This window comes from Trachemys scripta, chromosome 9, assembly GCF_013100865.1.
Source record: "Trachemys scripta elegans isolate TJP31775 chromosome 9, CAS_Tse_1.0, whole genome shotgun sequence".
In the NCBI taxonomy this organism is placed as follows: domain Eukaryota; kingdom Metazoa; phylum Chordata; order Testudines; family Emydidae; genus Trachemys; species Trachemys scripta.
The window spans coordinates 49,241,182-49,259,917 of NC_048306.1; the positions used below are offsets into that span (position 1 = coordinate 49,241,182).

Sequence of the window (18,736 nt, forward strand, 5' to 3'; positions counted from 1 at the left end):
CTGCCTCTGGAGATTTCCATTACTTGCATCTGAAGAAGTGAGGTTCTGACCCACGAAAGCTTATGCTCCCAGTACTTCTGTTAGTCTCAAAGGTGCCACAGGACCCTCTGTTGCTGTGTACATAAAGTAAATTGGGAGGGAGTGGGGCCTCAGCCAACATAAGGTACCAGGTCCCCAAATTTATCTCCACACGCCTGGCGGCTGGGCCAAATCGGGTGTTCCCGGTCCCTTTACGGTTACTTGGTCCCTACACATTGGCAGTCTTTCTGGCACCCATGCCTGGGAAAGATGGGGACCCCGAGACACATACGGGGGCCCTAACAGACACACGTGTACTGGGATCCTGACAGTGACCCTGAGGCATGCGTGCACCCCCCCCCCCCCCGCCACACACACACACTCTCTCTCTCTCTCTCCTCCCTATGCTTTGAGGGTATGTGTACACTGCAAAAATAAGGTAGGTTCTAGGCTAGCTCTGGTGAACGTACCACTGAAGACACCGGACCTTGGGTTAGCAGCTCAAATCAAAGCCTGTAGCAGAGCTTGGGGTTGAACTCAAGCTATTAACCCATGTTAAACGCTGAGTTGATATGTCTTTGCTGCAATTTTAATCAAATCAACTAATCCAGGTTAGCTAACTCTGTTAAGAGCACACCATTTTTTGTGTATGTTGTGTACACGTTTTCTGTCTCTACTATTATCCATGTATCATAGCCTGTGTATCAGTGAACGTGACAGAGACACATCTGGGTAATTCCCAGGTTGGGTAGATGCACATGTGCTAGTTCGGAGTGAGCTAGTACACTAGAAATACTAGTGTGCATGATGTAATGGGTGACGGCTTTGGCTAGCCACGCGAGTACAGTCCGAAATACTAAATACATACTTAGATGGGTAGCCCGAGCCACCACCATGACCACATTGCTATTTTTAGAGTAGCAATCAGAGCTAGCATGCGTATGTCTACCTGAGCCCCACATGCCTCCCAGCTGCAGTGTAGATATGCCCACACACAGGTCTTGATGCTAACACAGACATTGATTCCAGCCCACATGGACAGATAAGGACAAGGACACTGACAGGCTTTGTGACATGGGAAGTGTCATTGGTGTGCATAATTACTATGATACAGACAGGGTTTTTGAAGATCTGATTTGAATTGAAAATCTGTTGATGAAATACCCCATGTTCATAGGAGCTGTGATTTTTTTTTTTTTTTTTTGCAGTTGGATTTGGAAATGCAGTGGCAGTGGATGGAGAGAGTGTTTCTTTGGAAAAGTATTCTCACCTTTAGAGTATCCTTGCTTGTTTGCACAGCAGGAAATTTGTGTAAGTTAAATAAATTAAAATATTTAAGCTTTCACTTAGCAAGCTGCCAAATAAACTTTCTAAGCAACTGATAATTGAAACTGCTAAGAGATAATTTGTGAGTCCCTCGCATACTATGAAATGAGAAGGGATGTGAAATAAGTGTGGGAGAGGTTATTAAACTTTCCATTGTAGAATGTCCATAAATTGCTGAGATTAGTTTCAAGTAATACTGTACTAATCAAACATTTTATTTCAGGGAACAATGAACACACGTGGAACCAAAATAATTGTTGGTGTAAGCAGGTGCAACTTCATTACAGTTATTGGAGTTACTCCTGCTTGTATTAGCAGTGAATTTGATCTATAGTTTGATAAACAATGTGGAAATATATAGATGCTTGTGGTTTTACTACTTAATCATAGAATGCTGTTTATGTATTAGGCAGTGTTGAAAGAAAAGATAAAATTTCTAAGATTATACCTTCAAAAGCTATCACCTATGATAGGAGAAGACACAAAACAAACCCACTGTGTATTTGCAGTTTTAAAATTTTACATTGGAATAAAGCCTCCAAAATGCTAAAATGTCTGAAAAAGAAGCAATAATTTTCAGTTTTGTAAATATTCATTTTTTTCTGGTGTTCTGAATATTTCCCACCCTTCTCACTGAAAAGTTTTGTAGGTTTTATGAAACAACATCAGTCATAATAAATTGTTGTTAGGAATCTTTGAAATGTTAGTATAACCAAAAGCAATGTGTCATATGCATGATTCCTTGAATCTTTTTCTGTGCTCACTACTGCAAATGATTACAGAAATCAAGACAAGATTAAATCAATTGAACTTTTGAGGTCCAGAAAAGTTATATTATCTTGTGCAGAGAGCAAATGTATTTTGCTCAGTTAAAAACTGACTCCGTGTGGGACCAGGTATCAAATGTCATTAGATGATTAGAATTAACTAGATTTATGTACACAGAAATATTGTAATTGGTCAAGTGTTTTTGTATTTTTTGATTGCTTACAGTGTATTCAGCTGTCCTTGCAACAACTGCTTAGTCTAGGCTGGAAACATCTGGTGGTGGTGACATTAAGAATAAAATCTGTGTTTAGTTAGGACCCAGTCCTGCAAACACTTAAACACATGCTTAACTTTAAGCACGTATTTGTTTGTAGGTCTGGGTTTTAAGTCAGAGCAGGAGAGCCAAAGAAAATGACAGGGTTCTGGCTGTGGCCGGTGACTTAAAATCCCCTTTATACTGACCACAACTGAGGCCTGTCTCTTCTTTACCATCACTGATTCTACAGTCACTTCTTCCAGACAGGTAGTAAATTCAGACTTTGCTGTAGCTTGTTAAAGTAGCTCATCATTGTTAGTCCTAACAATGTAGGCAATGCTATAAACACTGTAAAAATTTATTTTGTGGTGTTTTCAGGCGCACAGGCCACTTGTCCTGATATCACTGTGACTCAACAGCTTCTGAAAGAGGGATTTCACAGGTGAGTTGATGACAGCCATGTACTTGAGCAATGCATCAGTTACTAATGTGCCACTCAGGGCCCCTGTTCTGCAAACATGCATGTACTTAACTGTATGCACGTCAGTAGCTCCTTTGAACTCATGCATAATTGAACAAATGCACTGCACTGTATTCAATGGGATTACTCATGAGTAAAGGTAAGCATATATGTTGGTGTTGGCAGGATGAGTGCTTAAATATTTAGTGGCCACCAATCAGTTATATCAAGGCAAGAACATGATGCCAACATGAAAATGTATTTCTGAATACTTTCAGTAATACAGGTGCATAAGTGGGGAACTAACAAAAGAGGCATGTTGGTTATCACGGATATGGAAATACAATAAAATATTGTGTTTCCTAAAAGGAAAAGGTCAGAGTCTAGATAGATAAATGTTGTTGTCTATATTCTCAGAGCATACTACAAATATTAGAGAGCCGCATCTAATATTTGAGATGAACTGTTTAAATTTTTGTGCAGTTATTTGAAATTTGTGCTAACATTTTGTTTCCTTTTTAAGAAACTTGCTAACAAAGGTAGAACTTGGTGCAGGGGATGAAGCCATAGGAAGCTGCACTGTGGCAATTAAAGAACACCTACCAACAGGACTATATGTGGATCCCTATGAGTTGGCATCATTGCAACAGCACAACCTAACTGAGGTACGATGTCCAAGTGGTCATGTTGATTTGTTTGGAAGTGGTTCAAACAAGAAAAAACATATAATAATTTGAATAATTTTGAGTAAATATCCAGTGTCTATAATTTGAAACATTAGCGTGAAGATGAACTTTCATCTGCCATTCTGATGTGACCCTTCCCTCTCATGACAGAGCTTTCTACTATGTAGGGGCATAGTCATGGATAGAAACTAGAATGAAGGGAAAACAGCTTGCATTAGATTAAAGTAACTGTCCAGGAGTTGTTAGGGGAGACGATCATGAGGCTCTGAGGAACTCCCCCACAGACAACCTGCCAACCTTAAGCATATTCTCACCAGCAACCACGCACCGCACCATAACAACTCTAACTCAGGAACCAACCCAGGCAACAAACCTCGATGCCAACTCTGCCCACATATCTACACCAGCAACACCATCACTGGACCTAACCAGATCAGCTACAACATCACCGGCTCATTCACCTGCACGTCCACTAATGTTATATATGCCATCATATGCCAGCAATGCCCCTCTGCTATGTACATTGGCCAAACTGGACAGTCACTACGCAAGAGGATAAATGGACACAAGTCAGATATCAGGAATGGCAATATACAAAAACCTGTAGGAGAACACTTCAACCTCCCTGGCCACACAATAGCAGATGTAAAGGTTGCCATCTTACAGCAAAAAAACTTCAGGACCAGACTCCAAAGAGAAACTGCTGAGCTCCAGTTCATTTGCAAATTTGACACCATCAGATCAGGATTAAACAAAGACTGTGAATGGCTATCCAACTACAGAAACAGTTTCTCCTCCCTTGGTGTTCACACCTCAACTGCTAGCAGAGCACCTCACCCTCCCTGATTGAACTAACCTCGTTATCTCCACACTGATATATACCTGCCTCTAGAGATTTCCATTACTTGCATCTGAAGAAGTGAGGTTCTTACCCACGAAAGCTTATGCTCCCAATACTTCTGTTAGTCTCAAAGGTGCCACAGGACCCTCTGTTGCTTTTTACAGATTCAGACTAACACGGCTACCCCTCTGATACTTGCCCCCAGAAGATGTGGTTATAGTACAGTTGGAAGACATGTAGGGTACTTCTATGGGATTCTCTTACTAGTTATATAGGTAGTGTGTTTTTCAGAATATTGGGTATGAATATATTGGCTCTCATGAGCAATATAGACTTGTACAGAGTGCAGGGGAGGATGGTGGTATTATGGTTTATGCTGACACCAGTGACCTGGGGAACTGTAGGAAAGAGGCCCTGGAATCCATTTAGTTTAGAAAAAGTTTATGGGGCTCTACTAAAGCATTTCTTCAAAATGCTCCAGGTTCTTCATACAAGACCTGCTGGGAAACAAGAAATTTCAGCAAATGCATGAAAAGTAGTTGTTAGAGCACTTTGGTATCCTTGGGAATGAAAGTCATTTTGTGACAAAGGATGGTGTTGTGTTTAAGGTGCTATACTGAGAATTGTTTCAGGTTCTTGACTCTGCCACAATCAATCTGTGTGACCTCAGACAAATCCCTTAATCTCTGTGCCTCAGTTCTTCCTCTGTAAAGTGGAGATGATAATCTCTTTATCCCATCCTTTGTCTATCTTGTCTATTTAGGTTGCAAGACCTGTCTCTTACTATGTGTAGATATGGTGCCAAACACAATGGGACTCCAAACTCTGTTGGAGCCTTTAGGCAGAACTGTAATACACATTTAAAACATTGTATGTCCCAAGTGTAGTCCTCATGTAACTACCATAACACCACTGAAGTCAGTAGCATAACAGTGATGGACACTATCTGACTAGAACAGACACAGAATGAACATGGCTCATTTATTTTAATCATCCTGAGGAAAAAGATCTCTAGTCTGGGAATTAAACTGCTGTCTCCCTCATGACATTATAGTAGGTTACTTTGACAGGTTGACTGTTTTAGTCATTTTAATCCTGTATTCCCTATATAACAATATTGGTGTGTTTTTCATGACATTCATTCATCTATATTGACTGTGTCTGTGTTTTCCACAGGCTCTGATGATTCCAGATACTGTTGATGTGGAATCTCCTGAATACTTAGCCACAGACCTTGCCATTGTTGTTTACATGAAACCTGACCCTCAGTGTGCTTGCTGTTTTAAAGCCATGTTGCCTGTGCACTGCCGGTATCACCGGCCAACAGAGGAAGATGGGGAAGCATTTGCTCTTCTGAAGAGTCCAGAAATATTGATTCATTGCCATAAAAGTGAGAAATACACATAACTCCTACTTCGTTGTATGAAAGAGGGAGGGATTAGAGAAATAACTATTACCATACAGAGTTTGAAATCCAGACTTTGGGGAAAATCGTGGTGGAGAGAGGTATGTGGATAGTCATTTAAAAATGAGGAAAATAGTGACTGCAAAAGAAGGGCAAGTAATTCTTTTTTACATCTATTTGGATCAATGCTACTTTATCCTGAAAAAGAGCTAATTTAGGTCTAGTTGTTATAAACTTCTTGGAAATCCCAGCTATGCCCATTTTATCCTCTAGGTAATCCCACCCCAGGGGAAGGGGGATTGTATCTCCTAATATGGGTCTTTAAGATGGGAGTGTTGACAGTTGGCCTGCTCCTTAGAAGCTGGACTGATGAAGGTTTGCATGGCCCACCTGTTTCCACAGCATTCTAACTTGCAATTGATATAGTTCATGGCTTAGTCTATACAAAGGAAAGCTGAACTGTTTCAATCAAAAGTATTCAGGTGCTTTCCAACCCTCACAATGTTTAAGTAGGAAAATCTTTATAGGGACTCTTGACTTTCCGAGGGATGGAATGATAGGAGCCTGAGACTCTTTATTAAAAAAAAATCCAATATCTCATAATAATGAATAATTTAAAATCTTATAAACAATCAAGTCCCCACTCCTACTACAAATGTTTCTTTTCAAGAGACAGACTCTCCCTAGCTCACTGCCAAACGACATATGTGAATACATTTCTCACCTTTGTCTTTACTCAGGCATTATTTGATGGATTATTTTCACTCTTACATCTTTGGGACTATAGCGGGGTTCTATATACTTTGATAATGGGATTTTTGCCTTCCCTTGTCTCCCTGTCACCTATAGTAAACTTTAATTGTAGGGATCCACATTTTTTAGTAATAGACTAAATTTAAAAAATAGCATTGCAGAGATACAACAGGAGTCCATAAGGAGAAATGTTAAAATAGTTTATTATGGGGTATGGTGGAGGCAGGAGCCATAGCAGCAGGGCTGGAAATTGGAAACAGCCCAAAGACCAATGGTGAAATCCTGGTGCCATTTGAATTGTATTTCACCCCCATTTGCTATTTAGTGGGGCTAGGATTTCACCACTGGTGTAGACTTTCTTGTATATCCAAAAATTTGTTGAGTTTAAGGATTTATGAAAGGGACTGGCGGCACTAGTTTGAATGTGCAGGTTTCCCAGCAAAGTTCTGCCAGTGTTGATGTTATTTCACCCCTTAACTTTTAGTGAGTAGAGACTGCTAAGCTGCATGATAGACAGATATCCCCTTTGAAAGGATTTTGCATTCCATATATTGCCTCATCCTGGTCTGATTCTTGATGTAACATATTTCTGCTTTTTCTAGGTTTCCTGTCAGTTGAATGTTGGAAGTATTCTGAAGTGGAAGCTCCATGTTCAGTGAGAAACAGGCATACCTGTCATTGGAACAAAGTGAAGTACAAACATGTAAGTTCCTATTTCAGACGGGAAGGGACCTCTTAGATCATTTAACCTAGTCCCTTGCTATCGCAGACAGCCCTGTCATATAATCTCATTCATAAACTTGTAAGAACATAAGAACAGCCATACTGGGTTAGACCAAAGGTCCAACTAGCCCAGTATCCTGTCTTCCGACAGTGGCCAATGCCAGGTGCCCCAGAGGGAATGAACAGAACAGGTACTCATCGAGTGATCCATCTCCTGTCGACCATCCCTGCCCATTCTGGCTAATAGCTATTGATGGACCTATTCTCCATGAATTTATCTAGTTCTTTTTTGAATCCTATTATAGTCTTGGCCTTCACAACATTCTCTGGCAAGGATTTCCACGGGTTGACTGTGTTGTGTGAAGAAATACTTTTTTCTTTGTTTTAAACCTGTGGCCTATTAATTTCATTGGGTGAATGTAAAGGGAAATGCCAGTCTGAATGCTAACCTATGGCTTATGTCTCTGATGAAGTTTTTAAATTTCATTTACACTGGTTCTGGATGCAAGTCCTTGATACAGTCAGCACTTGGCTTTGAAACTCAACAGTGCTGCAGTATTGCAGAGATTCTGAAATAAGAGTGATCTGGCACTGTAATTTGAGCAACTCTGCCTCTAGGAAATCTTTGGAGGCTACAGAACACTAAAGGTGACCTGCAAAAGATTTAAAGAAGGTGGATTTTGTGTCCTTTTTTGTTTCTTTATATATAAAGAAGGCATGGAAGCTTTTGGTCAGTTTTTTTTATATATATGTCTTTTTTTTTGCTTCTTTTTTTCCCCGTGGAAATATCAGGAATATCATGTCTGGTCACCTGCTTTTGCTGGAGGACTTCTTGTTTACTGTTCTTAACAAAAATCTTTCAGGACTTCATGAACGATAAGGAGCATAAAAGGACGCAAGCCCCTTTTTTTGTCTTTGCAGGTCACTATTACATGAGAGTTATTTATCCAGGTATTCATTCCATAAGCTTATTCCTCCAGTCCTACAGTGTGCAGGAGTTGCATAATGTCCCTAATGTCAAGGCTAATATAAGAGCAAAGCTGTAGAGAAAATAAATGCACAGTACAGCGCCTCAGGTACTGTGTACTAGATAAATGCCCCAGAAGTTAAAGAAGTTAGCTCTCAAGATGGGCAGATAGACTAAATGGAAACGTCTCTCCCCCAGCTTTGACTTTAGAATTCCAATGTTGTATGAAAGGATAAATCTTGTAAATGAATGGCGAGCTCCTGAGCAACTAGTGCGTTAAATGATGTTTGTGCTGTGAAGCTTGCTTAATTACTATATTTAAAGGAGAAACCAAAGCTATTGAAAATGGAATAATAGCTCAAGAGTATGTTTTTACTCGGGTTTAACATCCAACTCTCTCTTCGTAGGTAAATAAGGAAGTGATACTGCAGGTTCCAGTGGGGCTCAAACAACATGGTGCCTTGGTATGTGCAGTGACTCTTCTTACCACGGTCCTGTGCTCCAGTCTGGTTCTTGCAGCTGTATGCAAATATGGACACTTCTCCTTGGTGCACTGCTCAGAATGAAACTGAGCAAGACTTTATAGCTGGCGTCCGTACAAAACAATGAGTACCATGCATTAAATTTAACTGAATGCAAACTTAGTCTGTTCCATTTAGGGTTCCATAAATGGAATGCAGTTTATTATCTATCACCTGTATTATGATAATGCCTAGAGGACCCATCTGAGATCATGACCCTCTTGTGCCAGGCACTGTACAAACCCCTAGTAAGAGACCATCCCTGCACTGAAGAACTTACATTCTAAATAGACAAAGCATGGGAGGGAGAACAAAGACACAGAAAAATGAGGTGATTTCCCAAGGTCATGCACCAGTTCCATGGCAGAGCTGGGTCTCCTGATCTAGTGTGCCCTATGTGCTGGACCACAATGCCTCTTGTTACGTATTCTTCTTCCAAAGATTTTAAACAAACTGACTTGGTAGATTGATTATTATCAGAGAAACAAGTTCCCTGGTCATTAAACGTTTGAATTTTAAACTGTTACATAATTCAGCTCTGTTGTATTTTAATTTGTTTTGTGAGGCTGTATATTTACCTGCAACAGGAAAGTATTTCCAGGCATTGGAAAGACACAATGACCCCAGTTTTATTAACATTGACCTGCAGGAGGCAGCCAGATTTATGTGATTTTTAAAGAGGTCTTAAGAATTTGGAAGAAACTTCCAGGTGTTTACTGAGTAAATCAGAAGCTGGACTAATAACTCTGATTTTCTGATTAGTAGAACCTCATTCAAACAGGAATTATTTTGAGGAAGTTCTATGGTCTGTGTTATGCAGGAGGACAGATTACATGACCACAGTGGTCCCTTCTGGTTTTGGAATCTATGAATCTATGAAATGATGCTAAACTGGAATTGAATACTTGGAAGACTGGAGGTAATCATCGGAGCTATTAAGAATTACAAGGAAACAGAGAGGAAATTGCTTCATTAATGGAAAAGCTGAGCTGCCCCAAATGTATCTTGTGTTTGTTGTTTGTCAGTAGGGGGCATTATGAGTTTAAGATAACTCATAAGGCAGATTTGTGCAGAAGACTGTTTCATTTCCCATATACCTAGAGGATATTAAATATAGGTGATTCTGTTTATGAAATTACAGATACAATAAAAAGCAAAAGTCCTGTCTTTCAAATTCTATTCCTATACCCTTCTTGTGTGGCCGGTAGTTGCGCAGCCTAGTCCTTCCTCTGTCAGCAGAATTGGCCTTTCCTCTTCCTCCACAGCTGTAGCTTCTGGAATTCCTGGGCATCGTTCATCTCCTTCTGAAACTCAATAAAGAGCTTGTCTTGTGACTTCGGCCGCAGGTTGGAAAGTGATTTGACCCTGGTCTCTTGTTTTCCCTTGACAAGTGCTGAATGATGATGGCTGTACCAGTACTTCATCCACTACTTCAGTTTCTGACTCCTCTGCATCTGTTTGGGGGAAGGGAGACATTAAAAAATTGCAGTTAGATTTTATTTGTTACTTATTTAACATGTCTGAGCAGCTGTGCCATGATGAGATCAGCTGTGAGCATCTATTGTTTTACTTGTCCTTGGATGGGTTTTTTGTTTGTTTTAATTTCCAAATTTGAGTTTGTTTTTTTGCTATCTTATGTCCCAACACGTGCTTTATACTGCAGGCTGACTCCTGGAACTGTGCCATCACAAGTGGCCCCCAGCTCTGGCAGATAGTTCTCTTTTGAAGTTCCTCCCCTTGTTCAAGATTATATTAATGTCGAAGACAATTAGATAAAATTCATGTGAACTATTTAAAGTGATTAGGCCACCAGATATCATTGCCTAGAGCAAGAAAACTGAATTTCCATGGGACAAATTAGGAAAATACTGCTAGTGGTGAAACTTAATGAGTGAGTGGCTGAGAAATGTGCAGAGGTGACTGTAAAAATGGAAAACAAAGTCCACAGTGATAAACTGGAGTAGGAGAAATGGTCTGTATCTTTATGAATTGCACAGAGCCAAGCATGCTGTTGTTCCTAATCAAATAGTTTGCTTTAAAAATTAGGTGCCTCCTAGTGAGGACAGCGTCAGTGCACTGATTAGTTTTATTTGTGCCTGGTCATTGTAGTGCAAATGTGGAACAGGGTAGGATAAATTGCTTAGCATTTTATTTATCTTCATTAATGTTAATTATTTCAAGTTAATTTGAGAGAAAAAAATCTTCTGATAAATTGCAATGGTGTCTATTCCTGAATTTCTGGTAGAGATAGGAATTTGATTACAGAATTAGCAATTTGGGACTAGTAGGCTTAATCTTTAGAAGCTTTAACTGAGTTTAATGGCCAGGACAAAACTAATAATGGTGGCAGTTGGACTCCAAGTTAAATGTTCCCTTTTTTTTCCCTTTGTAGACACACTCATGTTCTTACCTGTTGTTGCTGAATGCAATGTCTGCCTTCATAAAGGTCTAATGTGCCAGTCACTGAGATATCTAGGTATTGGTCATATCTTGGGCTCAGTGGTGAGTATGGAGAGGCACTGGGGCAGCTGCTTGCTGTTAAAGAGTTGCCGGGGATTTTGGAGACGGGAAGAGGGGGCAGTGTGGTAGTTTTTGGTGTGGCTGAGGGAAGTTATCTACAGTAGATGGAGCACAAAGATATATTGGTAGTCAGAGAAGAAGGAATTTGAGAGGATAAAGTGGTGAAAGATGAGGGAAAGGAAGGAGAGAAGGAAAAATAGTTGTGGGGGTGAGGAAGGAAGAGGCCAACAGGTTAGGCTGAAGGTATGGAGACATTTGGGAGCTCTCATTGATTTCTGAATTAAAGATAAGGATGTGTAAAGTGAGAAGGAGAATTCTTGTGAAGGAAAGAATAATTCAATTAATGCAGGTAATTGAAAAATGGGATTACCAGAGATAGATCGTGCCAGACTAACCTGATTTCCTTTTTTGAGAAGCTAACTAATTTTTAGATAAGGTAAATGTAGTAGATTTAACACACTTGGACCTTGGTAAAGCATTTGACATGGTACCACATGGAAAATTTAGTTAAAGTAGAGAAGTTGGGGATTAGTATATAATAATTACAATGTGGGTAAGGAACTGGATAAGGGAAGAAGGCAGTGGGTTGTGTTGAAAGGCAGACTGGAGGGAGGTTACTGGTGGATTGGTCTTGGAACTGTTATTAATATTTTTATTAATGACTTTGGCACAAAAGTAGGAGCATGCTAATGAAATTTGCTGCAAAGCTGAGAGGCATTTTAAATACAGAGGAGGATCGGAATATTATCGAGGAAGATCTGGATGATCTTGAAGACTGGGGTAACAGAAATAGGATGAAATTCAATAGTACAAAGTGCAAGGTCATTCAATTAGGGTCTTTGAATCCATATTTATGTCTTCTCACAAAAGACAAGCTGACTCTTTCTAACCATGTGGGCTTTTCTTTTGATTACACTGTTCTACATCCAAAATGCTTCTGAAATAAATGTAGTCAAACTTTACTAATTTTGTGTCACTGAGAATGAAAATGATGCTTAAAATTGTTGATTGGCTCTAGTTTTCAAGATATGCTATTGGGTCTCAGTATATACAACCCTTGACTTGAGAATGGCGGAGGATAAGTGAGTTATAAAGGGAAGGAATCTCAATTTAAACCAGAAATGACTAAAATACATCTTTGACTGGATCCATGAATAAATCTGTGACTGGGTTTGGACAGTACTTGCTTTTTAGGCAAAACAATGAATGATGCAATCTGAAGCTGGTATTGCATCATACATGATATGAATTGCATCATGTTATTCTTAAGTCATGGATGATGCAATTATAACAAAGCTTACATCACTCTGCTGAACAAATTGCCCTGTATCAGCTCTAGAAATCATACAGTGTTGTGCTCTCTTATTTGTCAGTGTTTGATTTTGCAAAGGAACACAGTGCAGATAACTTCTGCTATGTTTGTGGTGAAGTGACTTTTGCATCACAAAAGCGCACTATGATTAAGAAAGCCTATCACCTTTATTTTGGCTGCAAAATTGGAGATCAGGACAAGAGGTGCTGCAACACTTGTGCAACAAATCTTCGCCAGTAGTTGAACAGGAAAAGTAAATCTATGCCTTTTGCAGTGCCAATGATTTGGAGAGAGCCAACAGATCATACCAGCAATTGTTACTTCTGCATGGTGCCTCCAGTTGGGAAAGGTGTGTCAAAGAAGAAAAAGTGGACTGTGCATTATCCAAACATTCCATCAGCTATACGCCCAGTACCCAACGGAGAAGGACTGCCGGTTCCTGATGCATCAGAATCATTCTCACTTGAGTCAGACAAGGAAGAGGATGTAACTTCTGGTCCTGGACCATCAATGTCACAGGACCCACATTTTTCTCTCCTCCTCCTCCTCCTCCTCTGAACCACACCTCATAACACAAGGTGAACTGAATGACCTTGTCAGGGATTTGGAACTACCCAAGAGTAAGGCAGAGCTGTTGGGCTCCAGACTACAGCAGTGGAATCTCCTGGCAGGTGATGTTAGGGTTTCCATGTTCTGGGACCGTCAAAAGGATCTTGTCCCATTCTTCTTCATGGAAGGTGATCTTGTAGCCTGCAACAAGATGGATGGTGTGATGGCAGCCTTCAACATCGTTCACGATCCAGATGAGTGGAGACCGTTCATTGATTCATCGAAGACGAGTCTTAAAGCTGTTTTACTGCATAATGGCAATGTTTTGCCATCAATTCCAGTTGGTCATGCAGTCCATATGAAGGAAACCTATGACAACATGAAACAACTTTTGAGGTGCATAAACTATGACCAACATCAGTGGCAGCTTTGTGGCGATTTGAAGGTTGTTGCTCTCTTGCTTGGTCTGCAGACTGGATACACAAAGTACTGCTCTTTTCTCTGTGAATGGGATAGTCGTGCAAGAGATTCCCACTACATCAAGTAAGATTGGTCACTCCGACAGTCATTGGTGCCTGGGAGGAAAAGTGTTCAGCATCCACCACTTGTTGAATCAAGGAAGATTTTGTTACCACCCTTACACATCAAGCTGGGTCTGATGAAGAACTTTGTCAAGGCCATTGACCAAAACACAAGCAGCTTTCAAGTACCTCCGTGGAAAATTTCCAAGGTTAAGTGAAGCTAAGATAAAGGAAGGTGTCTTTGTTGGTCCTCAGATTCGTGAACTTTGGCTTGATGATGCATTTGACCATGCACTGCGTGGCAAGGAAAAGACGGCATGGAAAGCCTTCCAGTTAGTGGCAATAAATTTTCTCGGAAACAACAAGGCAGACAACTACAGGTTGTTGGTGGAAAACCTCCTCAAGGTATCCAAAAGCCTTGGTTGCAACATGTCACTAAAGATACATTTTTTGCACTCTCATCTAGATTTTTTTCCACCAAGCTGCGGAGCAGTGAGCGACGAGCAGGGTGAGAGATTTCACCAGGACATTGCAACAATGGAGAAACGCTATCAGGGCAAATGGAGCCCATCAATGCTTGCAGATTATTGCTGGCCAGTGACTAGAGCTGCTCCATTTAATGAATACAAGAGACAAGCCAAGAAGCACCGAGTAGACACTGAATAGGACTAAACTATGTACATAATAGTTTTTTGCCTTTTGTTTCATAATAAATTTTATTTATATAACCCTTTTGCTGATTTTTAAAGTGTTACATAAACAGGACAGGTGAAATATTATCATGTAAAGCAACCATAAACACATGAAAAGACCTAGGTTTACAATTTATGATTAAAACTCTATCTACACAATATACATAGACACAAAATGTAAAAACTTAAATATCTTAAGCTTTCGTGAGTTAAAACCTCACTTCTTCGGATGCATCCGTGAAGTGAGGTTTTAACTCACGAAAGCTTATGCCCAAATAAATCTGTTAGTCTTTAAGGTGCCACCAGACTCCTTGTTGTTTTTGTAGATACAGACTAACACGGCTACCCCCTGATACTTAAATATCTTAGAAACAGTAGCCAGTTGTTTTAATTGTCATATTTGAATTCAGCACATCAAAATACATAATAAATAGCACATTTTATCTCTGAAGCAGACAACTTCTCAAAAATTGTAGACAAGTGTTACACGTAGTGAGGAATGCACTCAGAGTCCTTAACCTCGAATATCACACACAATGATCACTTACTTTGAAAGCAGCATTTTCTGTTAAAGTCCTTAAATACTTGATTAACATTTCATAAGATTTCTTTTATGGGTAATTTAGTTACAGGGTTATAAACAAATGTAAATGTTTGCTGCTCCATTACACCAGGAATAGTTAAGCGAGAACAATACAAGTAAGGACCCAATCGTTTTCATGAAGTTTATACATCTGAATACGCACTTATACATTCAACAATTACTTTGATCTGTCCTAATAGCAAGTAAATTAGCCTGAATACACTCTTACATATAACAATTGCTTTTGATCTCTACTAACTTACAAGTGAACTGGCCTGTGGCCCTGATCTGACCTTGGTTGCCAGTGTCACAGAGGGATTTCCCTTTCCCTCTTCCCCGCAAAAAAAAAAAAAGTATTCTGGGTTTTTCTTATCTCCTTCTTCTGAAGCATTATAGAGGCCATTGCTCACGATGGACCACTCGACAGGATGGGCCAGCACTCTGAATTGGTACTGAGCATTCTCTTTCTCAGATGCTTGGCTGACTGGTTCTTGCTCACAGGCTCAAGTTCCAATTGATCATCGTATGTGGGGTTGCTGACTGGTTCTTGCTCACAGGCTCAAGTTCCAATTGATCATCGTATGTGGCTCTCATTGGCCACAGTTCCCCATTCCCAGCCAAAGGATCCCCCCCAGCCTAAGGGGGGGTCCTCAGGACCTGGAGACCAAAAGATTATGGGGGACAACTAATAAAAAAACAGGGACAGGAGTGAGGTCAAAGGGTCAAACAAAGCGAACCAGATGGGGACACCGAGCAGAGAACCCCGGACAGCACCCACTGCTCCTCTAAGGCGTCAAGGGAGCCAGTGAACGCCGCCCAGAGGAACTCTGCCCGGATACATGAAAGAACAGAGGACCTGAAATACACCCCACAGTCACAGGAAACTCCATCGGCCAACCTCCTCACTCTGGTTTTATAGATGGCCAGTTTCGCTAGGGCCAGAAGGAGGTTGACCAGGAGGTTCCGTGACTTTGTGGAACGACGGATAGGGAGTGCATAAATAAAAAGGTGAGGAGAAAAGTGCAACCAAAATCTTAACAAAATATCTGTGAGGAGCCGGAATAGGGGCTGCAGCCTGGCGCACTCCAGGTAAACATGCGCCAGGGTCTCCCTCATGCCGCAAAAGGGGCAGGTGTCTGGGATAGGGGTAAACCGCGCCAAGTACATGCCCGTGCTCACGGCTCCGTGAAGGAGCCGCCAACTGATGTCCCCGGTGCGCTTCGGGATCAGAGCAGAATAAAGGCTGGCCCACCAGGGCTCCTCACCCTCCAGAGGTGGCAGAAGGTCCCGCCACTTCGTATCAGGGTGGGACGCGAGGGTGAGGACATGAAGAACATGAACAGTTTATAGATGTTTCCTTGGCGCGGTCTGGAACAGAACCGGCTGCAGATGGTGCAGCCGGCTCATGGCGAATGGACGGGGAGGGGGCCGGTTGGGTCCACGGGGCAGGGGCCCAATGAAAAAGTCTGGAGGGCTCGGAGTGGAGGGTGGGTGGGGCGTGCCCTCTCGCAGGACCCAGTCGAGATAGTCCCGAGCAGCGGGCGGCAAAGCGGCCCTCACCTCCTGAAGTACGCGCCGGGGAGTACGAGGTCTGGAGAGCCCCATGCGCTGAGCGAGCGTCAGGGGATCCAGCCAGTTTCCCCAGTCGTAGTCCAGGAGGTCTCCGACTTTGGTGACTTCTGCTAGGACCAACCTCTGGCGCACCATGGGGGACTCCGCCACCTGCACACGAAACTGGGGGTTGTATAGCAGGGGCTCCGCGAGGAGATCTGCCCCCACGGTGGCCGCCACGGACCTGGTCACTGAAAACAGTTTCCAGGTACGGAGGAGGTCCTGGTAGAAGACCGGCAGCTCGGAGAGGCCTCGCGGAAGACCTCTCGGATGGAGACAAAGGAGCTGCCAGTCATATCGGAGCCCTCGGAAGCGGTGCAGGAAGGCGTGCGCCAATAAGCTCCATGCCGGACTACCTGTACCATAAAGGAGCCTCTGCAGGGCCTGGAGGCGGAAGACGTGGACCTGAGCGTGCAGACGCTTCAGGCCCTGCCCTCCCTCCTCCAGGGGTAGATGGAGAACCCCCGCAGAGACCCAGTGCAGTCCTGACCAAAAGAACTCCAGAATCAATGTCCGGAGGGTGGTCAGGAAACCCGGGGCCGGGACCAGGGTGTTGAGCTGGTACCAGAGCATGGACAGGACTAGTTGATTGAGCAGCAGTGCTCTCCCTCAAAGGGAGAGACACTGGAGCAGTCCTGTCCATTTCCAGATCCGCTCCGACACTCTGCCCTCTAAACCTAGCCAGTTCTCCGGTGGAGACGGATGCGTGGCAGAAAGGTAAACGCCGAGATAGAGCAGCGGACCCGCGCTCCACCGGATGGCCTGAAGCGTGGGTGGGAGGGAGCTCGCCTGCCACCCGTCCCCTACCACCAGGCCAGAGCTCTTGACCCAGTTAACCCGGGCAGAGGAGGCCGCCGAATAGATGGTCTGGCAAGCCTCCACCCGCACCAAGTCGCCCGGGTCCTGGACCACGAGGAGCACGTCGTCAGCGTACGCCGACAGGACCTGCCGCAGCTCCGGCTCCCGCAGCAACAACCCTGCCAACCTCCTACGGAGGAGACAGAGGAAGGGCTCGATCGCCAGAGCATACAGCTGGCCCGAGAGGGGGCACCCTTGTCGTACTCCTCGCCCGAAGCTGACTGGTCCGGTCAGGGTCCAGTTGAGCCTGACCAAACACTCTGCGGAGGGGTACAGCACCTAGAGAAAACCCACAAACTGGGGCCCGAAGCCAAATGCTCACAGAGTGCCCAGGAGATACCCATGGTCCACCCTGTCGAACGCCTTCTCCTGATCCAGGGACAGGAGGGCGAACGGCAGACCATCCCTACACCCGAGTTCCAAGAGGTCTTGGACCAGATACAAGTTGTCGAAGATGGTGCGGCCCGGGACGGTGTAGGTCTGGTCTGGGTGGATCACGTCCACCAGCACGGACCCTAGCCGCAGCGAGATGGCCTTCGCTACGATTTTATAGTCTGTGCTGAGGAGCGAGATGGGACGCCAATTCCGTAAATCGCGGAGGTCCCCCTTCTTCGGCAATAAGGTGAGCATGGCTCGCCTGCATGAAAGAGGGAGGACCCTGCCCTGCAAGGACTCAGCCCAGACGGTGACAAGGTCCGGGCCGAGGACGTCCCAAAACACGCGGTAGAACTCCACGGTCAGCCCGTCCATGCCCGGAGATTTATTGGTGGGCATGCGGTGGAGGGCTTCCGAGAACTCGGCCAGAGTGAGAGGCAGCTCTAGCCGGTCTCGGTCACCCGCGCTGACCGTCGGGAGTTCATCCCAGAGCATTCTGCAAGCGTTAGGATCGGTCGGATCCGGGGAGAAAAGGCCTGCGTAGAAGGCCCTGGCCCTCCCGCACATTTCCGCCGGATCAGTGAGGGGGGTGCTGTCCTCTGCTAGAAGGCAGGTGACGTACTTCTTGGCCCCCCTCTTTTTCTCCAGGGCGTAGAAGAAGCGGGAGCTGCAATCCATCTCCCGAAGGAGGCGGATATGGGATCGAACAAAGGCACCTCTGGCCCGATGGTCCTCGAGGGTCCGGAGCTCTTCCTGCTTCTCCCGGCACACTCCGCAGAGGGATGGATCACTGGGGCTGGCGGCCAGACGCCTCTCCAGCTCTAAGACCTCCCGTTCCAACTGCCCTATCGCTGCATCCCTCCGTCAGCTGGCGCGCCGGGTGTAGTCACAGCAGAAGAGCCGGGCGCGCACCTTCCCCAGGTCCCACCACCGCCACGCCGAGGGAAAGGCACGCCGCTACCCTCGCCAGGCCAGCCAGAACTCCCGGAAG

At 43.7% G+C, this 18,736-nt stretch overlaps 1 protein-coding gene across 1 annotated transcript; it reads left to right on the forward strand.

The window, feature by feature from the left end:
* The first annotated feature begins 436 nt into the window (after window positions 1–436).
* Window positions 437–10,216, forward strand: PIGX (phosphatidylinositol glycan anchor biosynthesis class X). Its single transcript, XM_034781508.1, has 7 exons — window positions 437–457; window positions 1,227–1,329; window positions 2,747–2,810; window positions 3,352–3,493; window positions 5,532–5,745; window positions 7,116–7,216; window positions 8,611–10,216. The coding sequence occupies exons 2-7, from the start codon at window positions 1,239–1,241 to the stop codon at window positions 8,767–8,769; spliced, it is 771 nt and encodes a 256-aa protein (XP_034637399.1). The 5' UTR covers window positions 437–457; window positions 1,227–1,238; the 3' UTR covers window positions 8,770–10,216.
* Window positions 10,217–18,736: the final 8,520 nt, after the last annotated feature.

Excerpts from the sequence above, each read along its gene's own strand:
- PIGX (XM_034781508.1), top strand. The coding sequence starts at position 1,239 with ATGCAGTGGCAGTGGATGGAGAGAGTGTTTCTTTGGAAAAGTATTCTC. Across the intron at positions 2,811-3,351 it reads CTGAAAGAGGGATTTCACAG|AAACTTGCTAACAAAGGTAG; the intron begins GTGAGTTGATGA and ends TTCCTTTTTAAG. Across the intron at positions 3,494-5,531 it reads AACAGCACAACCTAACTGAG|GCTCTGATGATTCCAGATAC; the intron begins GTACGATGTCCA and ends TGTTTTCCACAG.